General features: G+C 46.8%; 1 protein-coding gene across 9 annotated transcripts in view; it reads right to left on the bottom strand.

Moving 5' to 3' along the window:
- Positions 1–23,802, bottom strand: part of CAMTA1 (calmodulin binding transcription activator 1) — a 224,746-nt gene that overhangs the window by 187,453 nt on the left and 13,491 nt on the right. For 7 of the 9 annotated variants that reach the window (XM_027668697.1, XM_027668700.1, XM_027668694.1 and 4 more), the window contains one exon: positions 14,081–14,199. In XM_027668697.1, coding sequence (XP_027524498.1) covers positions 14,081–14,199 — 119 coding nt within the window. Of the gene's footprint in view, positions 1–4,973; positions 5,060–14,080; positions 14,200–21,895; positions 22,021–23,802 lie in introns of those variants that run through there. The other 2 variants (XM_027668693.1, XM_027668699.1) reach the window with 2 other exon arrangements.

Below are 23,802 nucleotides of genomic sequence, written 5' to 3'. Positions count from 1 at the left end.
AAAGCCTTTCCAAACCATCATCCTGGACTCTAACTAAACCCTCCTCTTGGAAGTTAAAAATTCACTGCACTCATGAAACTCTGAGAAAGGAAGAGCTACTCAGCTACCAAATTCTGAAGACATAACTGAGCTCTACAGCTGCTCTTCCAGGGCAATGAAAGGCTGAGGCTGATGGGAAGAGGGTGTGTGGAGACTGGAAGCAAGGGCTGAAATCCATCCTGCAGAACCCAGGAAGCTGAGAAGCAGACGTGGCAGAACAGAGCAGGCAGAGCTGCAGCAAGATGCACCAAGCATGATTTTTGTTGTTACTGTGCCACGAGGTCTGTGTCAGGGAAGGCTGGGTAGGACAGGAGACTCCCATCACTAATGTACAACACAACTTACTACTACCATCAGAAACTACAGCACCATCCAGGCAGCAGCAGCAGGATTTTCCAGATGACAACACTTCATTTCTACCTTGAAGAATATCAGTTCTTTCTCCGTTACCCAGCCCTGCTCAGGGAATAGTGGAGCTATTCCCAGATACAAAGAAAATGTGTCCTAAATAAATGGAGAAGAGAAAGGCAAATAAAATGTTTGAAAATAAAGTCTTGCAAGCTGTAGCCTTTTACAGGAGGGAAATTATCTTCACAGCTGGAAGGACACCTCTCCTGGCATCAAGGTCAGAACTTCTTAAGGAACAGTGAAGCCCAGACTGTCCTTAACCCAACAGGTACCTCAGGAGCACTGTTCCCCAGCTGCCACCTACTATACATCCACGAGAGAAAAAGTGAAGCTGCAGCATAAACCCCGGTTATCAAATTACACATGGATCAAACTACTGAATCAGTATATTCCTCAGCCTCTCCTCAGCCCACCACCCTGCCAACGTGTGAGGGCCGAGTGGACAGGAAGTGAACAGATGGACCCGGGTGACAGAGCAGAACTTTCATCAGGAACACACAACCCGGCACCTTCCAGGCCCCTCCAAAGAACAGAGAAAGGCAAGTTGTAGTATTTGTTTCATACATTCATCACAACAGGAACATCAGCCAGATCTAGACTAGGTCCAAGGGATAATCACTGTAATTAGCGCTTCGTTCATATAATTACCAGCAGACCCTGTAACATTTTACAATGGAGGTAATTACCCACATTTTACAGCTGAGGAAACAGATAACAGTGCAGGTGAGTAACTTAAAAGAAATCATCAGTGAAACTGTGGCGCAGCCAGAGACTGCAATTATCCTTATTCCCAGCCAAGGCTCTCCCCAATAATCCGTGCTGAATTCACTTCTGTCTTGTGGGAAGGAATCCAGAGAAAATAAACACAAACTGGAATTTCCAATGTCTAGAAGAGCTGAAAAGCAGACAAGCCAAACCTGAAGGAGAAATAAAAACACATGTTTAACACTGAGCATTTTCTGAGCTGAATTGAAGCTACGAGCGAGGGACAGGCAAAGGACCCTGCTCTAGCAGACACAAAGCCAATGTGGGGTGTCAAGTGCTACAGTTCTACTTCTGAAGCAGAGGAAAAGCAGAAGCACAGGAGCAGGTCAGGGCCGGCTGCCCAGCGGCACCAGCTCACCCTCTCAGCCATCAGAGACCTCAACGCGCTTTGACAAGTTAGAGATTAAAGCAGGAGCAATAATTAAATTTAAGGACTCAGCAAACCAATGCACACCCAGAGCAGCAAGCAGGGTGACAAGCCTGAGAAATTCACCCCCAGCCTGGGGAGAACCTCCCCACAGAGTTGCTGCCAGGGCCCCTGCCCTGCTGCGAGGCCAGAGCAGCACTCGGGCTCTGCTGGAAAGGGGGAATTCCCTTCCCCTTCACACTAGAGCAGCACGATCTGTGCCTAGAAGCCACCAGCCATGAAACATGAGTAAGGTCTATTGCCACTTGCTTAGTTTACTGTGTACAGTAAGGTACTACACAGAAATCTGTGTTTTCCCAGATATAGGCCTGGGCGGGGGGTATAGACCTGTTCCGTACCTTCATCCTGCACCTCTGGATGAGCTTCAGTATTAATAGAAAATACAGTGTGCATATGCTGACTGATAAATCTGAGTTTTGAAAGTAGTCTAGGCCAAAGTGAGCAATTTGCTGCTGTCTGAGTATGTTTTATTAAAAGAGCAGTACACACAGGTGTCTCTCAGGTTGAATAAAGCAGATTACGTTAATCCAACCCCAGCTGCATTACCTGAACTGCAAGACATGCAACACTTGTACATGTGCCAGGGATTTCAATTCAACCCTTCAGCATTTGGTTAAGGTCAGCATGTAAAAGCCTCCAGCAGCAGAAGATACTGCACAGATTTCAAAATTAAGACTTGTTTCAGGAGTGGACGTTATAAACATTCTGGCTTTGAGTAACAGAAAAACCTCATAGGCAGGAGCAAATCTCTCAATAGAGTATTCTCTCAATATTTAAATAGACAAATGTTTTGCTTTGCAAACATCTTGCAGCATTTGTGTGTATTTTAGTTCCTGCTCTGTAAAAAACAAGCTCAGTAAAGTGAATGAAGTTCCATCATTTCTTGCCATCCCAAGGTCAGCTGTTGCTGTTCCTGCTGTATCCAGCAGCACTGCAGCAGAAACCTGGGGATGGATTTTACACTGGGGCAATGCTATTGCTGGGTCAACAAAACAGCTTTTCTTGCTAGTATTTACTGGTTTTTATACAAGAAACTGAGGACAATTCCTAACTCCTCCCTTCCCAAGCATCCTGGAAGCCCATGCAACAGCTGAACAGGCATAACCCATGTTATTACACTGATTTCTGCTAATAAACATCTGCATCTAACACAATACGTGGAAAGATCACAACAAAGCATGCACCACTCTGTCACCCCACCACCTTGGGAGCTACACCCAGCTAGTTCCACAGCTCAGGGTGCTTACCTTATGAAAGGAGGCAGGATGGACATGACAAAACATGAAATGACAAAAAAGAAACAAGACATTCTAACCATATTTTAAGCTCATCTGTTTTTATATTATTGACTCCAATTCCCAACAAACATTTTTATTCCATCTCTTCTTTTTCCCTGCTATTTGTTCTAGCAGGAGGCAACTGCCAGCCAGCCCTCTGCACAGGGAGGGAGATTCCCTTCAGTTTCCAGACGTCTAAATAAAGGTTTTTTAAAAATTGCTTCCCCGGAAAGTCAAGGCATTCACATCTAACTGCTGCCAACATAAAAGATGTGTTACAAGGAGGAGAAAAACAGTCTTCAAGGAGCTTTCTTGAGCAAAATAAGTATTTTTTCCACTGTGTTTTAAAAACCCTTTTCTGGAGACTGGAGAAATAGCTCAAGATGATTTCTAGAGGATCCTTCTTATCAGGTTGACAGGTACCATTAAATCCAGAGCCAAAGCCAAATTCCAGCTATCCCAGACACACTTGATGAGGAGCAGCAGTCTGTTTATCAGAACTGATGACTCCAGGTCTCCAAAAACTATTATAGCTAAAATTTGGAACAGGAGGGGAAAGCAAGAAACCACGTGAATGCTTCAAGCACTGATGTAGGCTGTGATGGTCCAGCACAGCTTGTAGCCATGGGGTCAGAGAAACTCACACACCACTATGGAGGTGCTGGGCAGAGAATTCTGTGAATTCTGGACCTGCCATGTTATTTTAACAGGAAATTCTGCCACACAAAGGCAGTTTAAAAACAGGGATCTTGTGGTTAAACACAAAGATCAGTGCTGGAAATACCTTTCTCAAGCAGGGATACCAATCCAAACCAACTGCTTTTCTGAACCATGCTCTGGTGATGACAGTGAATCCCTACTGCTCACACAGAACTTGGGGTTGATCCCCCAGGCCTTTCAGAGGACTCACAGGGAAGGAGGCAGCTCAGTCTCCACCCTGGGGGTCAGTAGAACCCCCAGACAGGGAAGCAGAGCTTGCTGGGTGTTCAGGTGGGCTTCAGGCTCCTCCCAAGGCCAGGCACTGGCAGAGCCCACTGGGACTATGTGAACAGCTCGCTGCAATTTTAATCTGTAGTTCTAATGAATGATATATTTATAAGCATCAACAAGGCTCTGAGAAGACCTAAATCCACTTCAGTGTTCATTTAGAAGCTTCATCTGTGTGCAAGGAAAACTGCAGCATTAAATGTTAGAGAATAAAATAATGAGACACTTAAAAAGTAATCTGTACTTCAGTGGGCCGTGCTCCATGGATTTCACATGATCATTTACCAGATAAAAACAGAATCTGGCCAAAATCTGTCTTATCCACTGGTTCCCTTTCAATAGGAAAATGGAAAGAATCAGCTACTAAGCTTTGGGGGCTTTGCCATCCCACGTACAGCCCATGCTGCTTCCCTAAGCACAGCCGTGCCTAAAGCACAGCTCCAGGCATCGATAACTTCCCTTTGGGCTCCAAAGATAATGGAAAAATAAATGCAAATTGAGTTTCAATTGAGATTTTCATTTTGGTCTAAAGCCTAATCTTTTATTAAAACAGCTATCAGTTTGGAGCTGATGCTTAGGAAAAGTTATCTTCAGGATAGGGAACAAAATTTCAACAGCAAAGAATAGTTCTCATTCCTAAGAGTATCTGAAATACTCGCATGGTTACTTTAGGCTATCAAAATGTGACTGAAGGGGACATGGACGGGCCATGGGTTTTACTGAACAAAAGAACTGTAGAAAAAATGCAAATGAAAAGCAAAGATGTACATAAATATGAAAATAAATTAGATTACGTACTGGGAGAACACAGATCAAAAAAAGTAAAATACTATACAGGCAACATACACACTGTTGAACTTAAAAGAAGCAAAAACCAACACAAATTACACAGTTTATTAACAACTGAAACAATGTTTATTCAAGAAAAGCCAACATTACCCATCCTCATAGAAAAAAAAAAAAAAGACATTTGGGGAGGTCAAAGAACACTACAGTTTAAAATGATGAAATGTTACAGCTTACACACCAAAATTAAAAATGAAATGAAATTAAAAAAATGAAATGGTTACCAAAGTAATGCAGGTCAAGGGATCAAAGATGAAGGGTCACACACTATTAAAAAGAAATCCAAAAGGGCGTCTGCATCAAGATCTCTGTAAAACAAAGGAGCTTCAGTGAGTAAAACTAGAACCTTCTATGGAAGCACATCAAAGCTCCCACACTCCACACCCAGGCCTGTGCCAGCGGCCACCAACCCTCCTGGGGCCACTGACCCTTCCTGGGGCCACTGACCCTTCCTGGGGCCACCGACCCTGGCAGCACCAGATGACTCCTGTTCCCAGCCACTGTGGCTTGTTATTATTAACCTCCCTGCAGACAGGCTTCTACAATTTCCCCACTTCCACACTGGGGTGCTGGTTTCCTGCAGCCCAAGGTGGTCAGTGCCGAGGGTAGGAGGCAGCACAGCCCGAGCTGTGTTGGCTGCAGGGCAGAGCACACGGTCCCACACGGGCACTGAGCTGTGCCAGGGGGGCTCTGCTGAGGTCAGAACACACGGGCTGTCAATGCAACTGTCAGATCGTCGCTGCTCAGGGAAAGCTTGACACGCTTTTCCAAGAGTTTCCTTTATTCACTGTGATTGTGGAAATCTGGTGATGACTGACACACGTGCACACTGAACCCCTCGCATTGTAACGTATTGCTTTAACGCTACAATAAAAAAGTAATTCAAATGTGGTTTCTAAGACAAAGGCCTCTCCTCCTGGAATTTCAATTACACAGAAGCTATAAAACAACCTTTGGTACCCATTTCCAAGCAAGATGCAGTCAATTATCTATAATAAATTTATGCAGAGAACGTAATATTTACATCAGATAACTTTTGGAGAAAGACAACCACCAAGGGCATTGCATCCCTCTTCAATCCAGCATCCCTCCCCCTGCCTGGTAAGGCATTAACTTTTGGAAGTCTTTTTTCTGGACCAAACCAGCCTGATGCTTGAAGCCAAGAAACAAAATCGCCACACAAACCTCTGTAAGGCAAAGAAGCCCCCAGTGTCAGAGAACCACTGTATGTAACACTGACACATAGTGCAAGGGTCTGGCCTGCCCAGATGTTCTTCCAGAAAACACATCTCATCCTTCCACATCACTCCTGCTTCACACATGTCACAGTGAGGAACACACTGCAGAACACAGAAAGGTCCATATTCCCCCTCAGCAGCAGTGTCTGACAAAACCTCCTGCTAAAGCTACTGCCACATGCTGGAGTTAAAACTCCGTTCCTGCCATTATTTTCAACATTTCTCAATTCCAATTTCTGTGAACCAAACCAGTTAAGTCCACGTTTCCACTGCTCCCTCACCGTTTTGTTGGGCTGGCTCCTCTCCCCACGACTCACACTGCAGGTGTTCCAGATGACCTCGCTGTGAAGGAAAGCAGTTTGGGAACCCAGGGACTTCACTCAATAGCAGACACAGGCTTGCAGTGACTCAGCAGCTAATTAAGTCCGAAGGCACCAACATGAGTGGTGTGATCAGGAAGACTGAGAGCTCGGGAATCTCAGAGGTGTGCAAATGTTCCCGTGGGGCACACCAACATTGTGGGGCTCCCTCACTAGTTCTCAGGTAACACAAAGATGAGTTTTAGGTAACTCTAGGAACATTTTACCCCGGAACTACAACGGCCTCCCAGGAGGTGCAGCTCTCCGGGGCTCCCCAGTGGCTGGCTCGCCCCAAGGCTGTATGCTGCCAAACAGCTCCTGTGGTCTGTCAACAGCAGAGCACTGACACCACATCCACAAAGCCTTGGTTTTTCTTTCCCCCCTACCGCAGTAATTCCACCCCCTCCCACTCTCCTGGGGACACTGTTCCCCACAGTGATCACTGCTTTGGCAGGAAACAGACTGGTTTCCCTCTTTTTCTCAGGCACTGCCCCTGCAGAAAACCTTCGCTTTGATTGGCACTAATTTTTCCTTCATATCTAGTTTTAATTTTTCACCTAAATTCCCTGATTTTTCTCTTCCAAATGCAACAGCCACCCTCGGAAGCAGCAAACCTGAGATCAAGATGACAGGATTTCAATCACAAAATATAATCTCCTCAGTTCCCATTCATTTGCCAAGTGAACCAATTCCTTTGTGTGTGTACATGCCAGGCCCTGGCAGAGAGACTGAGACTGACTTTGTAAATTGACTTTGTTGTAACATTTTCCTTGTAAAATGAGGTACAAAGTATAACTTGTGTAACACCAGCGAGTATTTTAGCGCTGGGCAAGTCAGAAACCCAGATATATGATGCAGAGGTACCTACCACTACTGCTGGTGTTCCTGTAGATAAAAAGGTAAATACTAACTGAATTAATGCACTCTGATGACTCCCTCCCGTTTCAAGAAGGGTGCTGTAATTAAAAACTCCAACCTGTTACTCCCCACACACCGGATTCCACTTTCTCTTCTGATACTACACTTCAGGGTAACCATATATGATTAACAAGGATGAGCTGCAACAGATGACACGGGTTAGGATAAGCGCACCATCAACTGGAGGAAATAATATTCCACTTTATTTTCCCACATTCCCAGAGCAATCTACAATATCCTTCTTTTTTTTTAATTGTGTTAAGCATAAGACAGACAAAGGATTCCGAGCTGCTCTATAGCTGCTGAACTATGGTCATTTACACAATTCACTCTTAGTGGATGACCTAGAGGTGTCCCACAGTAAAAAAAACCAATTCTATCAGACCACTTCCACTCCAAACTAATCTCTAGAGAGTTTCAAAAATACTCAGCAGTACTTTGACAGGTTTGCTAATGGCAAACAATCAGGTGGTTAAATACCACGACCATTTTATATTTTGTGTATAATATGCTAAAACTAATGATGACGCAATTTTTTTTCTTTAGGCTATCATTAAGTGTAAAAAAAGTTAATTAATTCAATCGAGTTCACTTGGAAAACAAAAACAAATGAGGAGGGCAGTGCATTATCCCCGACCCTCCATTTGATCTGCTGGCTGTGCTTTACACGAGCCACTCTGTTTCCAGTACTCTGACACACTAACTGCCCTGAACTGCCAAATCAGCCATTTTTCAGCAGTGCCCACATGAACCAAAGGGAAGGGGGAAAAAGGTTTTCCCAAAAAGGAAGATGAGGAATCCCTCTGTATTTGAGCATGAACAGCATGGCAGGTATTCCTGCTTCTGTTCCAAGTTGCCAGGACCAGCAGGTAACCTTCTGATTCTGCTCAGTCCCCAGCCTGCTCACAGCACACAACTCAGGAACTGCAAAAGCAACGCCAGCAGCATGTTCCTGCTTTGCACATTAAACAAAGCCCATAATTTCATTAATTTCACAAAATAAACCCACAATGAAGTGCTTCTTCATTTTTTCTGCCTCGTTCAGGATCAGCCTCAAACCCCAAGCACGGGCACAGCGGGAGGAGCCGCCCCCACGTGCCAAACAACCCCAGCCAGGTGTATGAACACTTCACTACTGCTCTGCTCTTCTCACGCTGCAAACTCTATTTCCCTTTGACTTCACTTGCAGAGCTCTTTCTTCTTCAAAGGAAGTGGCCTTCCCCTCATTCCTGCTGGTGGCCCAGAGGAGGGACAGGCTCTGGAAGCATGGTACCACTGGCTGGCAGCATGGATACCCAGTTCATTGGTGGACAAACCCAGGTGGGACAGGCCTCTCCCAGGTAAGGGATTCGCAGACCACACCACTGCTGAAATGAAGGATGTGAACTGACACCGATGTTCTGGATTTTACAGATGCTCTGGCTGCTTGAGCACTTGGCAAATGCTTTGCCCCCAAGAGGGCATTCCCTGCCATTCCCAACCCCTTGCATTAACATGCCTCAGTCCCCAGGTGAGCTGGTGCAACCCCAGGTGCCAGAGTAGCAGCAAGGGCAGGAGGAGCTGCTATGGGGAAGTGCACTCAAACCAGTCTGCAACCACTTCCCCACTGCTCCTTCAGCCATGGATCATCAGGCAGAACAAAACCAACAGCACTTCTAGTAACAGTATTTGCTATTACCATTCAGAATATTTTATACTCTGGGATCACATGGGCAGCAGGCAATTAGTCAAAATTCAATATTCTTATTGCTCTTGAGATACCTCAGAGCCGACAGAGACCGTGGGGATGCCCCAGCCCTGTGAGCTCTCTGCAGGTGCAGGGCTCTTGCAACAGTGGCCGGGCTTCAGCTTCGGGAACCCTGCGCTTCAGCTTTACACACCCGAATTAAGGTGAGCCTGATGGACTCTGGACTTCACAGTCCCCAGGGAACCATACTGAGTGCTGCTCCTTTTCCAGGGAGTTTTGCCGTCTTGAAGGCACATCGCAGAGGGGACGCCGGGACCTGGACAGGCACCCCTTCCACGCTCCCATTGCGGGGGTGACACAAATTGGTCCCATACATTTGCTCAACCCCACAAATTTGTAACATATTCAGCTACTTTGGAGAATAAAGAATGAACTGGGACATGTTGTGCAGGGTTACAATACACTGTGCCATCCTGGGCAGCCTTAAAACACGCAAGTTTTTTGTAAGAGTCAATTCTAAAAGGCACTTAAAAGCATTAAAAGAAAAAAAAAAAGCAGTGGCAGTAGCCATGCTGCCAGGTCTGTACCAGGGCAGGGCCGACAGGAGCCGTGTGCTGACTGGCTGACCGGTGCTCAGTGCCAGGCCCAAGGAGAGCTGGAGTGGCGGGTGGCAGGGACATATCGCTTTCCTGCCTCCCTGCCAGCGTCTCGGAGCATCACAGCCAGCCCAAAGGCTCCAGACTCGCTCCCCATTCAGTCTGGGTCCCTCACGTCCCTCAGGCAATTCTCCAAACCTTCAAGATCTTCTCTGTGCTTTAGAAAAAAGATGGCAAATAACTCTCTGTCAAGCGAAGAGGAGAATGTCAGTGTCGTGCGAGCAAAGCGAGAACGCCAGAGCACATCGAGATGTCAGTGAACACACGATTCGGGCCCCAGGGCAGCAGAGGCAAAGAATTTCTTCCTATGCTAAATAATGCTCAAAATACAGAGTTTCATAATTGCATTATTTGCATACTCTCCCAAGCAATACCTGAGCCTGGAATCTGCAAAACGTGGATGCTGGTCGATTCCAGAGAGCAGGGCAGTTCCGTCGTGCCCCTCCAGACAAGCCCAGGCTCATGAAGCAATTACTGCTGCTTTTTCTACCATGGAAATTCTGGGCTTCTCCCAGCAGAGAACGTAAACAGAGAATACTGCTGGAACCAAAGCCTGAGGTAGCGTTTTACATTTCCAATGTTTAACTTTTTCTTCTTTCTCCCACCATGTCATTAAGTGTTTACAAGGATGATTAATGACTGCGTCTGCCAATGTTAACGAACGGCATCTCTGCTCAGAGCCGCAATCCAGTGCCTGGCAAGCGCTGTGCAGAGACAAGGTTACTCCAACATCCTTGAGCCCCAGTGCCCCTGGAAGCTCTCTCATCCCAGATAACCTGGTCCCTGGACAGAAAGCAGCAGGATGCATCTCCTGTGGACAATGTATCTTGCTGCCCGAAGCCACTAGTGGGTAATGAGGCAGCCAAGACATCTTTACCACCTCCATCAGGGACACAGGAGCTCAGCTGGGGCACCAGAGGCCACTGGCTCAGTGCTTTGGGAGCCTGGGCCCACTGCCCATGGAAGGGAGCAGAGACCCAGCCCCTGAAACCCTCGCTCGAGGTGCACTGCCAGCACACTGAGCCGGAAGCCTTTGCTCCATCCGTGCACTGACACCAAACTGGATCTGCATTACACAGACCCTGAAGTGGTTCACAATGAACAACAACTGAACCCCGAGAGCGAGGAACTCCCTCACATGCACAGAGCGCTGCCAAACTTTCTAGCAATTAACTGATTTGTCCTAATGTGAGAAACTGTATGAAAACCTCTCTATCCTCTCCCAGAGCCAGAAAAATAAGCACAACACACCTTCACAGGCATCTCTAAAATTTAAATCTGTAATTAATTGCTTGGCTAAACTTATGATTTTCTATCTCTGGTAAAAAAAATTGAATTACAAGGAACACTTCCTTCAGTAGAAAATACAAAACTGCTATAAACTTGATTTAAGACAAGATGACATCTTGGTATGTAAATGTATTTCCATCAAACATTTCAGTTCCAAATGCATGCTCTGATGGAAAGCAAACACCTCGATAACATGTTTGAAGCATTTTTAAGTGCTCCATTTCTCTTGCTGCTCAGCACGTGATTTTACTACCTGTAAAATCAACCACAACCCATCCAGCTCTCAGAGGATACAGTTTCTCCGTCCCAGCTATCCAATCCAGAGCAACATCTGACCCTTATCCTCAAGCTGCAGATGAAAGCGCTCAGAAAAAGTTATTTGCAGTGTTCCCATGGTGATGCCCTGGCAGAGGAACGAACGAACCCCATCTGCTCTCTGACCTCTGTGCTGGCAGCATCACAGGGCTGATGGAGCCCAGGCCCAGTGACAGCACGTGCCCACCCCACCTCCCCAGCGGCTGAACACGCGTGTGCTCCCTTCAGGGCCCCACAGAGGCAGGCAAAGCTGTGTTTGAGCTTCCTTGTAGCATCCCCATGCAAAGGGGCTCAAAAAGCAATGCTTAAGGATTTTGGAAAGGAGCCGGGTCATGGCAGGGTTGGGGGTTTGGCCCCCACCTTCCCTCAGGATGCATATCACACCACCCCACCCCACACCCCCCGCTGCGCTCACACCTCACAGCCCACGGACACCCACGACTGCTGAAACACACACAGTTTAAGGGAGGACAGCATTGTCACACACATGTTCAGACGTGTAAGTTATTTAAGCATTTCATTTACTTTCCATCTTTTACTAAACCTCCCTGCCAGGGAGACACCTCACACACAGAACCAGGTATTCCGAAATTAGTGCAAAGATTCTGAAGCACCACCGTATAAAATACATCTTTTTCTTCTCTACTTTAGAACTTGTGCCTTCACCAGCACAGGCAGAACACCTGTGTATCAGGTGAAAAAAATGTATCCCCTTAGGGATGCCTTGGCAATGTAGTCCAACATTATTATTCAATTATACCCTAAGAAAAATTCAAGCTTTATAACAGCGAACAGAATTAAGCTTTCAGATTGGGGGTGGGGAGGCAATAAAATCTGGCAGCTCAGATCCTTCCTTCCCCATAATTAACACACATTTCCAAGACTTCACCTAGGCATAAGACTGCCTTTTTCTTTTTTTCCCCTCTGAACTAACGAGGCCAAAATTCTCTGACCACAAGAAAAGCTCTCCCATTTAAACAATTCAGTAGGGAAACTGCACCGGCCACACCACACAGGCTGGCAGTGTCAGCACCAGCCATAACCCACCACAGACCCGGCCTCCACCTCCTTGTGGAGGGGCAGCCACAGTAACAGATTTGGGAGAAGATACAAAGGAGAGTGACAAAAAGACAGAAGCAGGCTGGGTCTAGCATTCAAAAAGACAGAAGCAGGCTGGGTCTGGCTTTTAACCTCCCAGTTGATGACCTGTGACTATTAGCAAATAATCCTTCCAGAATTACAGCATGAGACCAGCCCACCCCAGCAGCATTTGGGGAGCCCCGGCAGAGCTCCACGCTCCCCGGAACACTAACATGGCTCTGCTCAGGAAGACCACGCTCCCAAATTCAGCTCCCAGCCTAACATACCACACCGAGCAGAGCTTTCCTGTTTGCACCCTGTCCTGCTCATGAATCATAACAGTTTTCAGCTGTATAATGAACTTTGCCACACCCCGTGCCCAGGGAAGCTCCACACACCAACCCTGCCCAAGGCTCTGCCCTGGAACAGCAGCACTACCAGAGAACGTGACTAAAACCCAAGCAGCTGTTTCCAATAGCAAGGAAGAGCATCATTCTGTCACAAACCTATGAAGATCTTGTTTTCCCAACTGTCCTTGACCAAACATCATTTGTCAGAGCCACTGGAATTGCCACTGCTCAATACCCTGCCCCTGTTAGTACAAACTCTATGGCAGAATGAACCAAAACCCACGTTTTGTACAATTTACATTTCAATGCAAATGACCCAAACCAAAAACATCTACACAAAAGCCAAGGCCAGCAACTCCCCCAAAGCTGATTCATTCTCTCGCCGTACTTGGTATATTAAAAATAGATACCTGACTGTAACTTCCAGACAGCAGAAGGAAGGGGGTTTAGAACTCCAATTTTGAAAAATACACACAGGAACTTCTCTGTGATTGATTCTACGCTCAGCAAACATACACAGAGTGAGCTGTGTTTGATCCTGTGCTCAGCTGCCACTTGCAGGTGTTAAACTCATGAGCACAGGTTCTGTTAACAAGTTGCTACAAATGGGGGATCAGAGGGACAGGACCAGTCAGCTCTCAACAAGCAGAATTAACTGGAGTTTTACAGTCATTTCTCCAAGTGGATCGCCTCTATTATTAAGTGATTCCTACAAATAAGGCAAATCTACAGTAAGACAAAGCTGCTGAAAACTAAAACTACACTGTGCACACTGCCGTGGGACATCCAGCCTTGCTGCCCAGCAGGAATAAAGCCTAGGGATCATAGAGCTATCTGGGTAATTCTTTAACTTCACCTTGGCCCACAGATACCCAAATTTCAAATACTTCTGTTTCATTTAAATTACCCCAACCATGATGCATTAACAGAAGACCTGTGAATGAACACACTCAGGGTAACTGGATTCCAGTATAAAATGCCAAGTTCTGTGTGTCTTGTTCTTAACAAGATTCCTCAGACACAGGTAAGCTGGTTATTTCCCTGGCCCCTGTGTGGCAGGAAAGAACATACGCCGCTTTTTTGTTCAGAAGTCTTCATGCACAGGAAGGTAACACTTTGTTCAGCACGGTACAAACACACCCATCTGATTTTAAACCATTTTTAAACGGGTCATCAAGATGATACAAGATTTGACTCCGAGACAAGTCACACACACATGAGCAATAGGCTCCTACTGTACTAGTAGTCAGCTTCCACGTTTGCCTTCAAGTCTAGCTTAAACCTCACTTGCAGCATGTACTAGGACTTTATTACTTATAGAACAGGTTCCAGAGCCAAGGAATTCGTATCCTGGAGCTCACATGGCATGCTCTCACAAAAGAATCCGTAAGCATTAAGTAAGCTGGTACATTTAAGTATAAGTAAGAGATTTAACTACCTCGTTAGTGTTCCAGCGGTGCCTCTCTTTCGGTAAACTTGAACATTTTGGTAGACATTCAAGCAGCTTCTTCGGTAAAAAGATTTTTACATGACTGCCATTGCTGTTCCCATGATCATCTAGAAAGGAGAGGAGACACGTGATGTACACATGGGAGAACGGGTGGTTTCCACCAGGAGACAGGAGCGATGGAAACCCACCAGTTCCCTGTCCAAGAGCAGCAATCTGCAATGCCAACAAGACAAAAAATGTCTTTCTGATGAAACTGCTACTTTATTTCAGAAGTATAAATACAGTTTAATTCTTCATGGTTGCAAAGTTTGAGAAGAGCTTTGATGGATTTGGGCACAAGGAGCCTGTGTGTGCTTACCTGTGCCTATTTTAGGTCATTATTTCCCTCAGTGACAAATTTTACAAGCAATAGCGACAAAATGCTGTAGAAGCTGTGACCACAGCAGCACAACCTGCCAGGGAAGTCATAAATGAAGTTCACACTTGACAGGATTTGCAAGTAAATAAGCACAGAGCCCCAGTACCTGCTATAATTTTGTCAGGCAGCAGCAGAAATGCAACTCAAGGTCTATTAGTTCATTTAAAACTAGAACGCACAGTACCCAATCAAACCCAGGTTACTCCTCTTTTCATGCACAGCTCAGAAAGTGAATGTAGTTCCTCAACATGGAATTGAGAAAGAAGGCTGGAAATCTTCCTACCTCACCATACCTGAGGGTCTCAAAAGCAGAAACACTGAAGAATACAAAACTATTCTTTTTTATTGTTGAATATGTAGAAGGCGCATAAATTCCCCTCAAAAAATCATGTCCAAAAACCCCTGCACTCCCACATCAGCCCACAGCAGTCCCAGCAGCAGCACCTTGATGATGTCTATCAATCCTCTAACACCACCGAGAGACTCAGAGCATCCATGAGCTGCACGTGTTTATCAACCAAATCAGTCCCCACAGAAAAGGGAATTGGAGCAGTAGGGTAAGAGAGACCAGTCACAATGCAGAGCTTTACCAGTTCTCCCTCCAACCACACCATCTCTGCCTTCTTCCACCATCCTCTCACTTCCCATGACAGATCCTGGGCACACAAGCAGTACACTTACTCTGGCATTTTACCCTACAAAATTAATTTATAGTCATTTCCCATTTTGAAGTGTACAGAAAAAGGATATTAACTTCTTCCTTTTACACATCTAATCATTTTATGTCATTAAACAGATGCCAGCAATATGATAAAACTCCTCTGCAATTTCGTACAACACAGACATTCCCTGTGACCTGCAGCGAACCCAACAGAGCCTGGCCCACGAGCATTCTTAGAAATGATTTAGGAATTGTAGAGACCTCACACCAGCAGCCAGACATCCCTGGTATTCTTAAAGCTTGATTAGACTCTTGGATGTGTCAAGTTCAACAATATACATGCTGTTAAATCAACTGCTCGTGCAAGCCCAGCAGATGAGTTTACAAGATAAGCAGCGATGTGTATGATAAACGTGAGCTGCTCTGTAATTTATGAGTCCTGCGCACTCCCTGAGTTATTGGGAACTTTACTGTGCGACTGTGTTGGACTAAATCAACAGAGCTGCCACTTCCCAACTTCTTCCTGGGCAAGGAGCAGTCAAGCAGGATCGATCTCTGCTGGACCGATAAAGAAATGGGCGAGAGGGTGCTCTCCATTACTGCTCTGTACACCATTCCAGGATTTCTAGCTGGACACTGAGTATCTCAGACCGATATTCTACAGGGCTTTTTGGCCACATCCTTTCCCCAGCCCAGGCTCTGCACATGTGACTGTCATCACTGCTACTTCCCCCCACCCAAGCCACTCAAAGCCTCACAGACACCCATGTCGTGACACCTGGGCTTATTCACAAAGACACAACTTGCCTGGGGCAAAGACCAGAGCCAGGCAGCCCTGCCAGCAGCTCTCAGCCATTCCCACCTGCATTTCCAGATCCACAGCCCGATGCAGCTGGTACTCACTTCACGCTCCCTGCTTTCATTTTACACCATTTCCATTCCTCATTCAAAACACTGCATTGCTCTACATTCAATTCATTAAGGCACAAAGTATTTTACAGCACACATTATTGCTTTTATCAGTCAAACTACATCCCAGTTACATCTCATCAGCTTATTTTCCATGGACACATTTTAATTGACATTAATTGTATTACTTCCCCTTACCTCCGTATCAGTCAAGTCCTCTATCATTCATTCCGTTATTTTGCAGGGCTGGCAGACCTCTAATTATTCAGCTCATTTTATTAACTTTCTTCCATTGTCATCAATTATCAGTATTATTAATCCAGAAAGCGCCTATGGATAATAGATCCCTTTAAAACGTTTTGGTAGAACTTGTCAGAACTTGCTGATGCTAAACCTTCCAACTCCTGTTGTTAGCATCTCCCACCTTGTGTTATTACAGCAAGGGAAGGTCATTCTCATCATCCTGTAATGCGACTACATCTCACAGATGCCTCCCTCTTCTGCGTTTAGCAATGACATTTCTTCATTCCAAAAAATCCCCAATGTGGAAAACAACAACTGCCACCTGCCTCGATCCAACAATCTTTTCATTAGGGACTCCTCGAGCCACACAGTCAGAACAACACAAAACAATCACGTTATGGGATGTGAATCCTAAATTCAGTGACCTCTAAACCAGGTTTGACCTTGGAAAAGGACAAAGTCAGCCAACCAGCTATGAGGGTGAAAAACTCATCACCTCAAACGATGCACACACATTTGCCTTCACTCTCACTTCTCTGCCCACTAAATCTCTCAGAATGTATTCCCACAGGGAGGAAAGTCCCTGGAAACCCAGGCACAGAAGAGGATTGCTCTTCCAGTGGCACTGTGGATACTGGTGGACCAAGAGTTCCCACTCCTCTGAATGAACCAGCGCTTCCCTGCTCCTGTTCCTCACAAATAACACTGTGATACTTCCAATGAAACACGCACATCTCTAGGGAGGTGGAGCAAAAAAACCCCCATGCTATCCTTTGGCTTGAATCAAATCTGCCATTCCTAGTCCAGCTGACACACTCACCCACCACCACAGGGGCTCCTGGTGAAGGCAGAGGAACAAGAGCCCACTTGGATGTAGCTCTGCATCCCCGTGCTCCCGGCAGCGTGGACAGCACACCCACAGGCAAACTCCTCCATTTGTCCCAAACTAAAATTTCCTCAGTAGCTAAAAACAGGAGCTGCAACCTCACAGCGCTGATTTGGTTTTACTGTGCAAATCCAGACTTGTACTTGAACTTTCTCCTCATTTATTTTTGCCATGGGTGCGACTCACAACACCGAGGTCTGCAAACCCATCCAGTGTCAATAAGAAGTGCCTGTGCAAGCAGAGCTGCACTGACACGGGGAGGATTTGCCAGTAAACCTCTATCGACACAGGGGTTTTTAGTGCAGAGCTGGCCACAGCTCAAAAATGTTTCCCAAGGCAGGCACAGCCACAGCCGAGAACTCCAGTAAGAAGCTACAGACTAAAATATAGCAGCCTACACCATGTCCTGTTATATATCACTCAGGATGAAAATCCAAAATTTAAGTTCCATTAGCAATCTTCAAGTTTATTTATTAGCAAACAAGAAACTCATGTAGAATTAAGAAAGTACAAGTATTACAAAGTTCATGGAAAGTTCCGTATTAATTATACCACATAAACCCTTTGTCACTTTATGGGTTTCTTCATGCTTCTTGCACTTTATCCTCCCAAGGGATGCACCATGGACCATAAAACTTTAAAGTGCACAACAGCAAATCACACAGAGAGTCTGTGCTCTACCCCCGCTCTCCAAACAATCCCCCTCATCCCCCCCCTTTTTCTTTCTTTAACTGGTTCTTAAATCTTTGGTGATCCAGGAGGTGAATTTAGACCTGCAGCCCCTTTAACTACCATAGTTTGTCAATATAACATGTAATTGGAGAATACAGAAATGGCCAAAAGGGTGTTGATCAGCTGCTGATCCGCAGACAGGTCTATAGTAGAAATAAATATCACGAGTAAGCTATAAACTCACAAACACAAGTTTTATAAACCCATTATTATGAAGTAATAACTTAGGGTTGGCCATCTTCTTAACTACCTCACAAGAAAGGGAAGAGGTGTTTAAACATTACAAACGGGCTCTTTAGTACAAAACAAACCGCTGAAATCCCAATGTCATCCTGGGCTGGCATCCAGCTGATCCCCCCCACAGACCGAGTGCTGAGGCAGCAGCTGTGCCCCTGCAGCACACGGGTGACACCACAACACATGCACCCACACTGACACCCTACGTGGGGGCCACCAGAGTCACCTGGACACTTGCTGACCTCTGAACAGGGAAAAGAACAACAAATTCCATCTGGAAGGAATAAATCCCAGATCCAAACATCTGCAGGACTGCCACGCTATTTCTCATGGCTCAACTTCGATCCTGGCATTTTCCACCCATAAACAAGCAGCAACAGAAGCAAACCCAACAGCTTTTGGTCTGCTTCCTAGCAATATTTGGACAATTACAGTTGTAAATCTCTTGGCAACAAAAGTAGATTTCTAAATATCAATTAAGGGTGCTAAGAGAAGATAACCAGGTCCGGCTCTGCAGCTCTCAGCAGGGCTCCACAGGATGCCAGCACTCAGTCAGGCGCTGGCTGAGCAAAGGTGTTCCCGGTCCTCCAGCACGGGATGCAGCCCAGGGCTGAGGGGAGGATGCAAGGAAAGGGTAAACAGTTCAGGCAAAGGTAAAACACATACAACAGGAGTGAGAGGCCAACACAAACCAGCACATGTACGGCTGTGGCTGCGTCTGCGGGGAATACGTGAGGAACAAGAAAAAACAAAAAGCACAAGGAAGGAATCACGGGAATGGTGGCAGTGTCAAGGATGAGCAACAAAACGGTTTTCCTCTAGGAAGGTACTGAATCTAGCTTTAATATCTTGGAATACTTGTGACAAATACTTTGTTGCTATGACGAGCTCTACAAACACTTTGAAAACCATAAGAAACAGAAATATAGCTAAAACCACTGCTATGCATCAGTGGCCCAGTTCTCCCCACCAGTGACAGGCTACTCCCAAGTTCCTTTGTCCTTTTCACATAGCAGAAGTTTCTTGACATTTTATAACTGAACTCAGTCTGAACACCAGTTAGGCAAAACTTCAAATGGTGAATTTTGGGGAAGGCTTGATAGCCCAATTATCCCTGACAAAAGCCCAAACGCTGTCTGAGGGCTGGGTGACACAACCAGCTGTTTATTTCTCATGCTGTATGCTTATCACACTGTGCAGCACTTCTGAGTCTACCTTCCCCAACCAGCAAAACCAGCCCCTTTCCATCTCCCACCTTGGCAGGCTGTTGCAAGCACCCTGCTAGCTGAGAGAGAAGAATTCAGTTGCATTCAGAAGGTGTACATAAGTACCTACCCTAAAAGCAAACTTTGGGAGCACTCAAATAGTGCAGCTGCTTCAGCATCTCCCTGCAGCTCCTTGTGTTCACACCTGTGAACTTTCACTGTGTTGCTGTTAAATCTGATAAGTGCTCCAGAACAACCAGACCACTGCTCACCATCACCAACAACTCCTTTGGCTGAGACCTCTCATCAGTTCCTTCATACCTTGGTTTTCACTGAAATTACACCATCAAATTCAATGGCAATGAAGCCAAGGAGCAGTGGATATTATCAGCTAGGTCTAGCAAAAATAAACCACCTGTTTATTCAGTTTCCAATACTACAGACGTTCTCAACAACACATTTCCCAAAGCATTGGCTAAGGGCAGGGAATTTGCTTATTCTGAGCCTACACGCTGGCAGCCACTAGCCACAGATATTCTTCCTTCTTTCTTTTTACATGTGAACAATTTGAGTTTGGAAACCTAGCTGGAGAGCTGGCTGGAAAAACCCAGCCCCTTGAACCAAAATGTGCAACTGGAAAAGGACAGTGAGTGCTCCCTGCCCAGCGAGAACAGAGTTTGCTCTCTCTCACCCCGTGCCATGACTGCTCCTTGGCACAGAGAGCCCCTTCGGCATCGCCCTGGGAACAGGGTGGGTGCTGCACCCCAAAGCACTGGGGCTAAGACAGGTGCAAGCACCTGCAGGTGAACCTGCCTTTCCAAACCCAACGCAGGGCTGCCAGGGTGCCAGGAGCTGTGGAAGGTGAAAACAAGACACCAAATGAGGAGAGAAAACCACAAAGCAAAAACTCAGCAAGGTGTGGAAGTGGAAGCCAGGGAACACCAAAGCTGCAGGAAGCTGCTGGAAGCACTGCATTTCAATTAACCATCCCCACATTCCACAAGCACTCCACCAGCCTGGTTTCACTCCCTGGAAAGGTTTGGGTTTGTCAGAGTTTTTTCTACCCTCCAGACACATGTGGCTTACTGAAGCAGAGACAGAGGGACGTTAAAAAAGGAAGGTCACATTCCAGCTCCTTCTTTCTAAAGGCTGTCTGGACAGAGGTAGGATAGCTATTGCCCCTTTCTCCAGCAACATCCACCTCTGTAAGCAGATCTTTACAAGAGTCATTTAAAACCACTAGTTATGTAAAGGTGGCACCAAGTCCTCAAATACTAAATTTTAAAACATCTGTATTAACCTTACTTGTACATCAGCATTTCCCTGTATCATTTTCTGATACAGAGAATGAAATCTGAGTTATGACATCTCCAGGAAGGCTTCCTCCAGATGTAGCTTTAAAACTGACACAAATAAACCAAAGAACCTTAGAGTCAAAGTGCTTTTGAAAAACAAAAGAAGAGATGAGAAAGTGAACTAAAAAACCAGAGCTTAAACAAGCCCCATGCCTTACATCAGGAATAACACAGTTATAATACCAAAAGTACTCAGAAAACTGACCTCACACACAAGCAGCTCCTGCTATTTAGAAAAAGCAAATCGAGCCCGCTCCCTGAACCCGTCCTGCTGGCTGACAGCCCACAGAGAGGGTCTAGAAGCTTCACTAGGAGGCAGTTTGCTTCCATCTCTGACAACAGAGATTTTGGTAAAATCCCAACTGCTGAAAATCCAGCAAAGATTCTGGGGCAAGGAGTGGACTGAGCCGAGTGTCAAGTGCTGCCTCCTCTCCGCGACAGTCTGATCCTGCCAAGCTGGACAGCAGCACGGAGCATGGCACACAGCCCCAGCCATCAGCACACCGTAAGCTCAGGCTTGTTTAAGTAATAAAATCTTACGCAACACACTTCCGCAGAGGAAAGTAAATATTTGCTGTTTAACAACCAAATCGAGAATGTTTTGTTTTCAAAAGGTTGTTCCCCTGAACAATCCCTCCACAGTCAGGAACATCTGAGGCTCCACCTGCCCTCTCGGTCAGCCCATGCCACCAGCACCCTCAGCTCATCGCAAGGTGTGTGCTATCCCACCTGTGACCCTGCCCAAACTAACAGACAGAAAATGCAACAACCACACGACAAGGTGCCCGGCCCCTGCACCAGCCACACACCAAACACAGGCACCGCTCTCTGCAAAGCTCACGGTTACAGGTACCTGCCCATGAGAACACAGAAACAAAAGCAAGGTTGTCCATGCACATCCTTTCTATTTTGAACTTTGAATTAGAAAAAGAAAGTTTTTAAAAAAGCCCCCCCCATCACCTCCCTGATGAAGTTCAGAGCTGTCACAGCTGCCAAGATGGCACCGCCGAGGGTCAGTCCTCCCAGCTCAGCTCAGATACACAAAACGTAGCAGGAACTACAAAACCCACAAACCCTCTGCTGCAGGATGGCAAGAGCCACTTGGTCACTGAGCCAGCCTCATCCTGCCCCAGGAAACCAGAAAAGAGGAAACTCACCCGAGTTCTCCAAGCCGTGGAACTCTTTTCTGCAGCCAGGGGACAGCGGCGCCAGCCTCATTCCAAACCTCACCTCCCGCCAGTGATCCCCTGCTGCTCGCGGGGCACAAGAAGCCCCGACCGAAGCTCAGCACGGAGCTCCAAGGCTGGGCAGGTCTTCAGAGCCCTGTGCTCCTGCTCACGAGGCTCGTCGCTGCTGCACCGCGCTGGGGGGATGGAGCAGGCGGCTTCCCAATGAAAGCAGCGCAGCCGGCCCTCGAGCTGCCATTTACATCGGCTTTTAACTCATTAAAGTAACAAAAATCCAAAGCAACTCGTGTTCTCTCCTCCAACATCTGTACTACTGGTGAAACACTCTGCTTGAATCATGCTTTAAAACCATTCCCACTTAAGTTTCTGACAGGTGGAGTTTAAGTTTAAGGAATGAATGGTTTATATCGCATCTCCTTGAAAATCCACCACAGAAGTAGGTCAGCGGGGGAGCTGCTCTGTGACTTACTACGAGAGCATCCCAGCTGCTGAGGCAGAGCCAGGAATGCTCTGTTCCCACCTCCGTGATGCTGCCGTGCTGTGCACGGGCACGGAGCAGCAGCAGCTCCGGCCCAGCCAGCAGAGACACCGGGCAGCAGCGCCAGGCTCAGCGGGCGCCTCTCCAGCAGCTTCGGCACAGCCCTACTCGGCAGAGCAAACCCATCTCCTCAGCAAGGACACGTCTAACCTGCCCCCAGAAACCAGCCACCAACACCAAACCTGCCAAAATTGCAATAAATAACAAGCAGAAAGGACAAATTACCTTCCCAGTCAGGGAGCACTGATCTGCCTGGTCCGTGGAGCTGCGGCCTCACAGGGCTGAGCACACCAAAACCTGGGCTTTACGCAGGAAAAATCCATCCTATGTTGGCACAGGAAACCCGAAAAGTGAATGGAGCCTGGGTGTGCTCTGGTGACAGTACTGTCACCCCCAAGAGAACTGAAACGTCACAATGTGAGCCAGGAAGCCCAGGTGAACGCTCACTTTCTCCTCACTCACGTCCCTGTTAACCAGGGGGCATTTCCTTACTTCAGTGCAGTTAATCATGTACTTAAAACCAAATGAGGAAAGAATGAAGACTGGTGTTTTCCACACCATAGAAAAGATCTAATTAATGGATTTGGGAGCATAAAAAAGATAATAAAATATGAAGCTAACAACACTCAAAATCACTGCTACTACTTAAAAATTACATTTTTGCAAAGCCTTTGGCCCTCACACCACTGGACACAGTGCAGGCAAAACTCAAGAGAGGTGGCCATACCCACGGAAGCTCTAATGCCACCAAGTTACAAGAAACAACCCAAAAAAATATATTCCCAAAGCAATCTGAGCAAAAATCCAGACAAAAAGGTGGGATAACCATCCTTGTATTCTAAGCAGGGATTTCCCGCTAAAGAACGCAAATGGGCTCATCAAGGTAAAGACGTGCGTTTGCTGCGGCGAATAAGGAAAAAAAATCCATATTAGTAACTAAACACCTTTCTTTACGGTGCCTAACTACGACCAGGCCAATCCCCGGGGTGTCGGCGCGTTCGCCCGGGTTTAGGTCGGGGATGTGAACGGCTCTCCCTCCGCCCGCTCCTCCCGCCCCTGTCACATGGAAGCGCCGACAGCGGTACCGGCCGCGACCCCCCCGCCCGGCGCCGTCCGGGGCAAACTTCGCTCCAGCAAGGCGGAATTACCGACCCGGCCCGGGCCGCGGCCGCGCTCCCGCCGTGCCGGGGGCAGGAGCGGCGGCGGAGCGGAGCTTCCCCCTTGCGGGCGCGCCGGCCCCGCTCCCGCCGCGCCGACAACTTTCGGCCCGAGCCAGGCCCGCCGGTGCCCCCGGCCTCGCGCCCCGCTCACCTCCGCGCTCGCCGCTCCGCCCGCCCCC

This window comes from Corapipo altera, unplaced genomic scaffold (assembly GCF_003945725.1).
Source record: "Corapipo altera isolate COAL_440 unplaced genomic scaffold, ASM394572v1 304, whole genome shotgun sequence".
Lineage (NCBI taxonomy): Eukaryota > Metazoa > Chordata > Aves > Passeriformes > Pipridae > Corapipo > Corapipo altera.
This window is presented reverse-complemented; position numbering and strand designations above follow the sequence as displayed.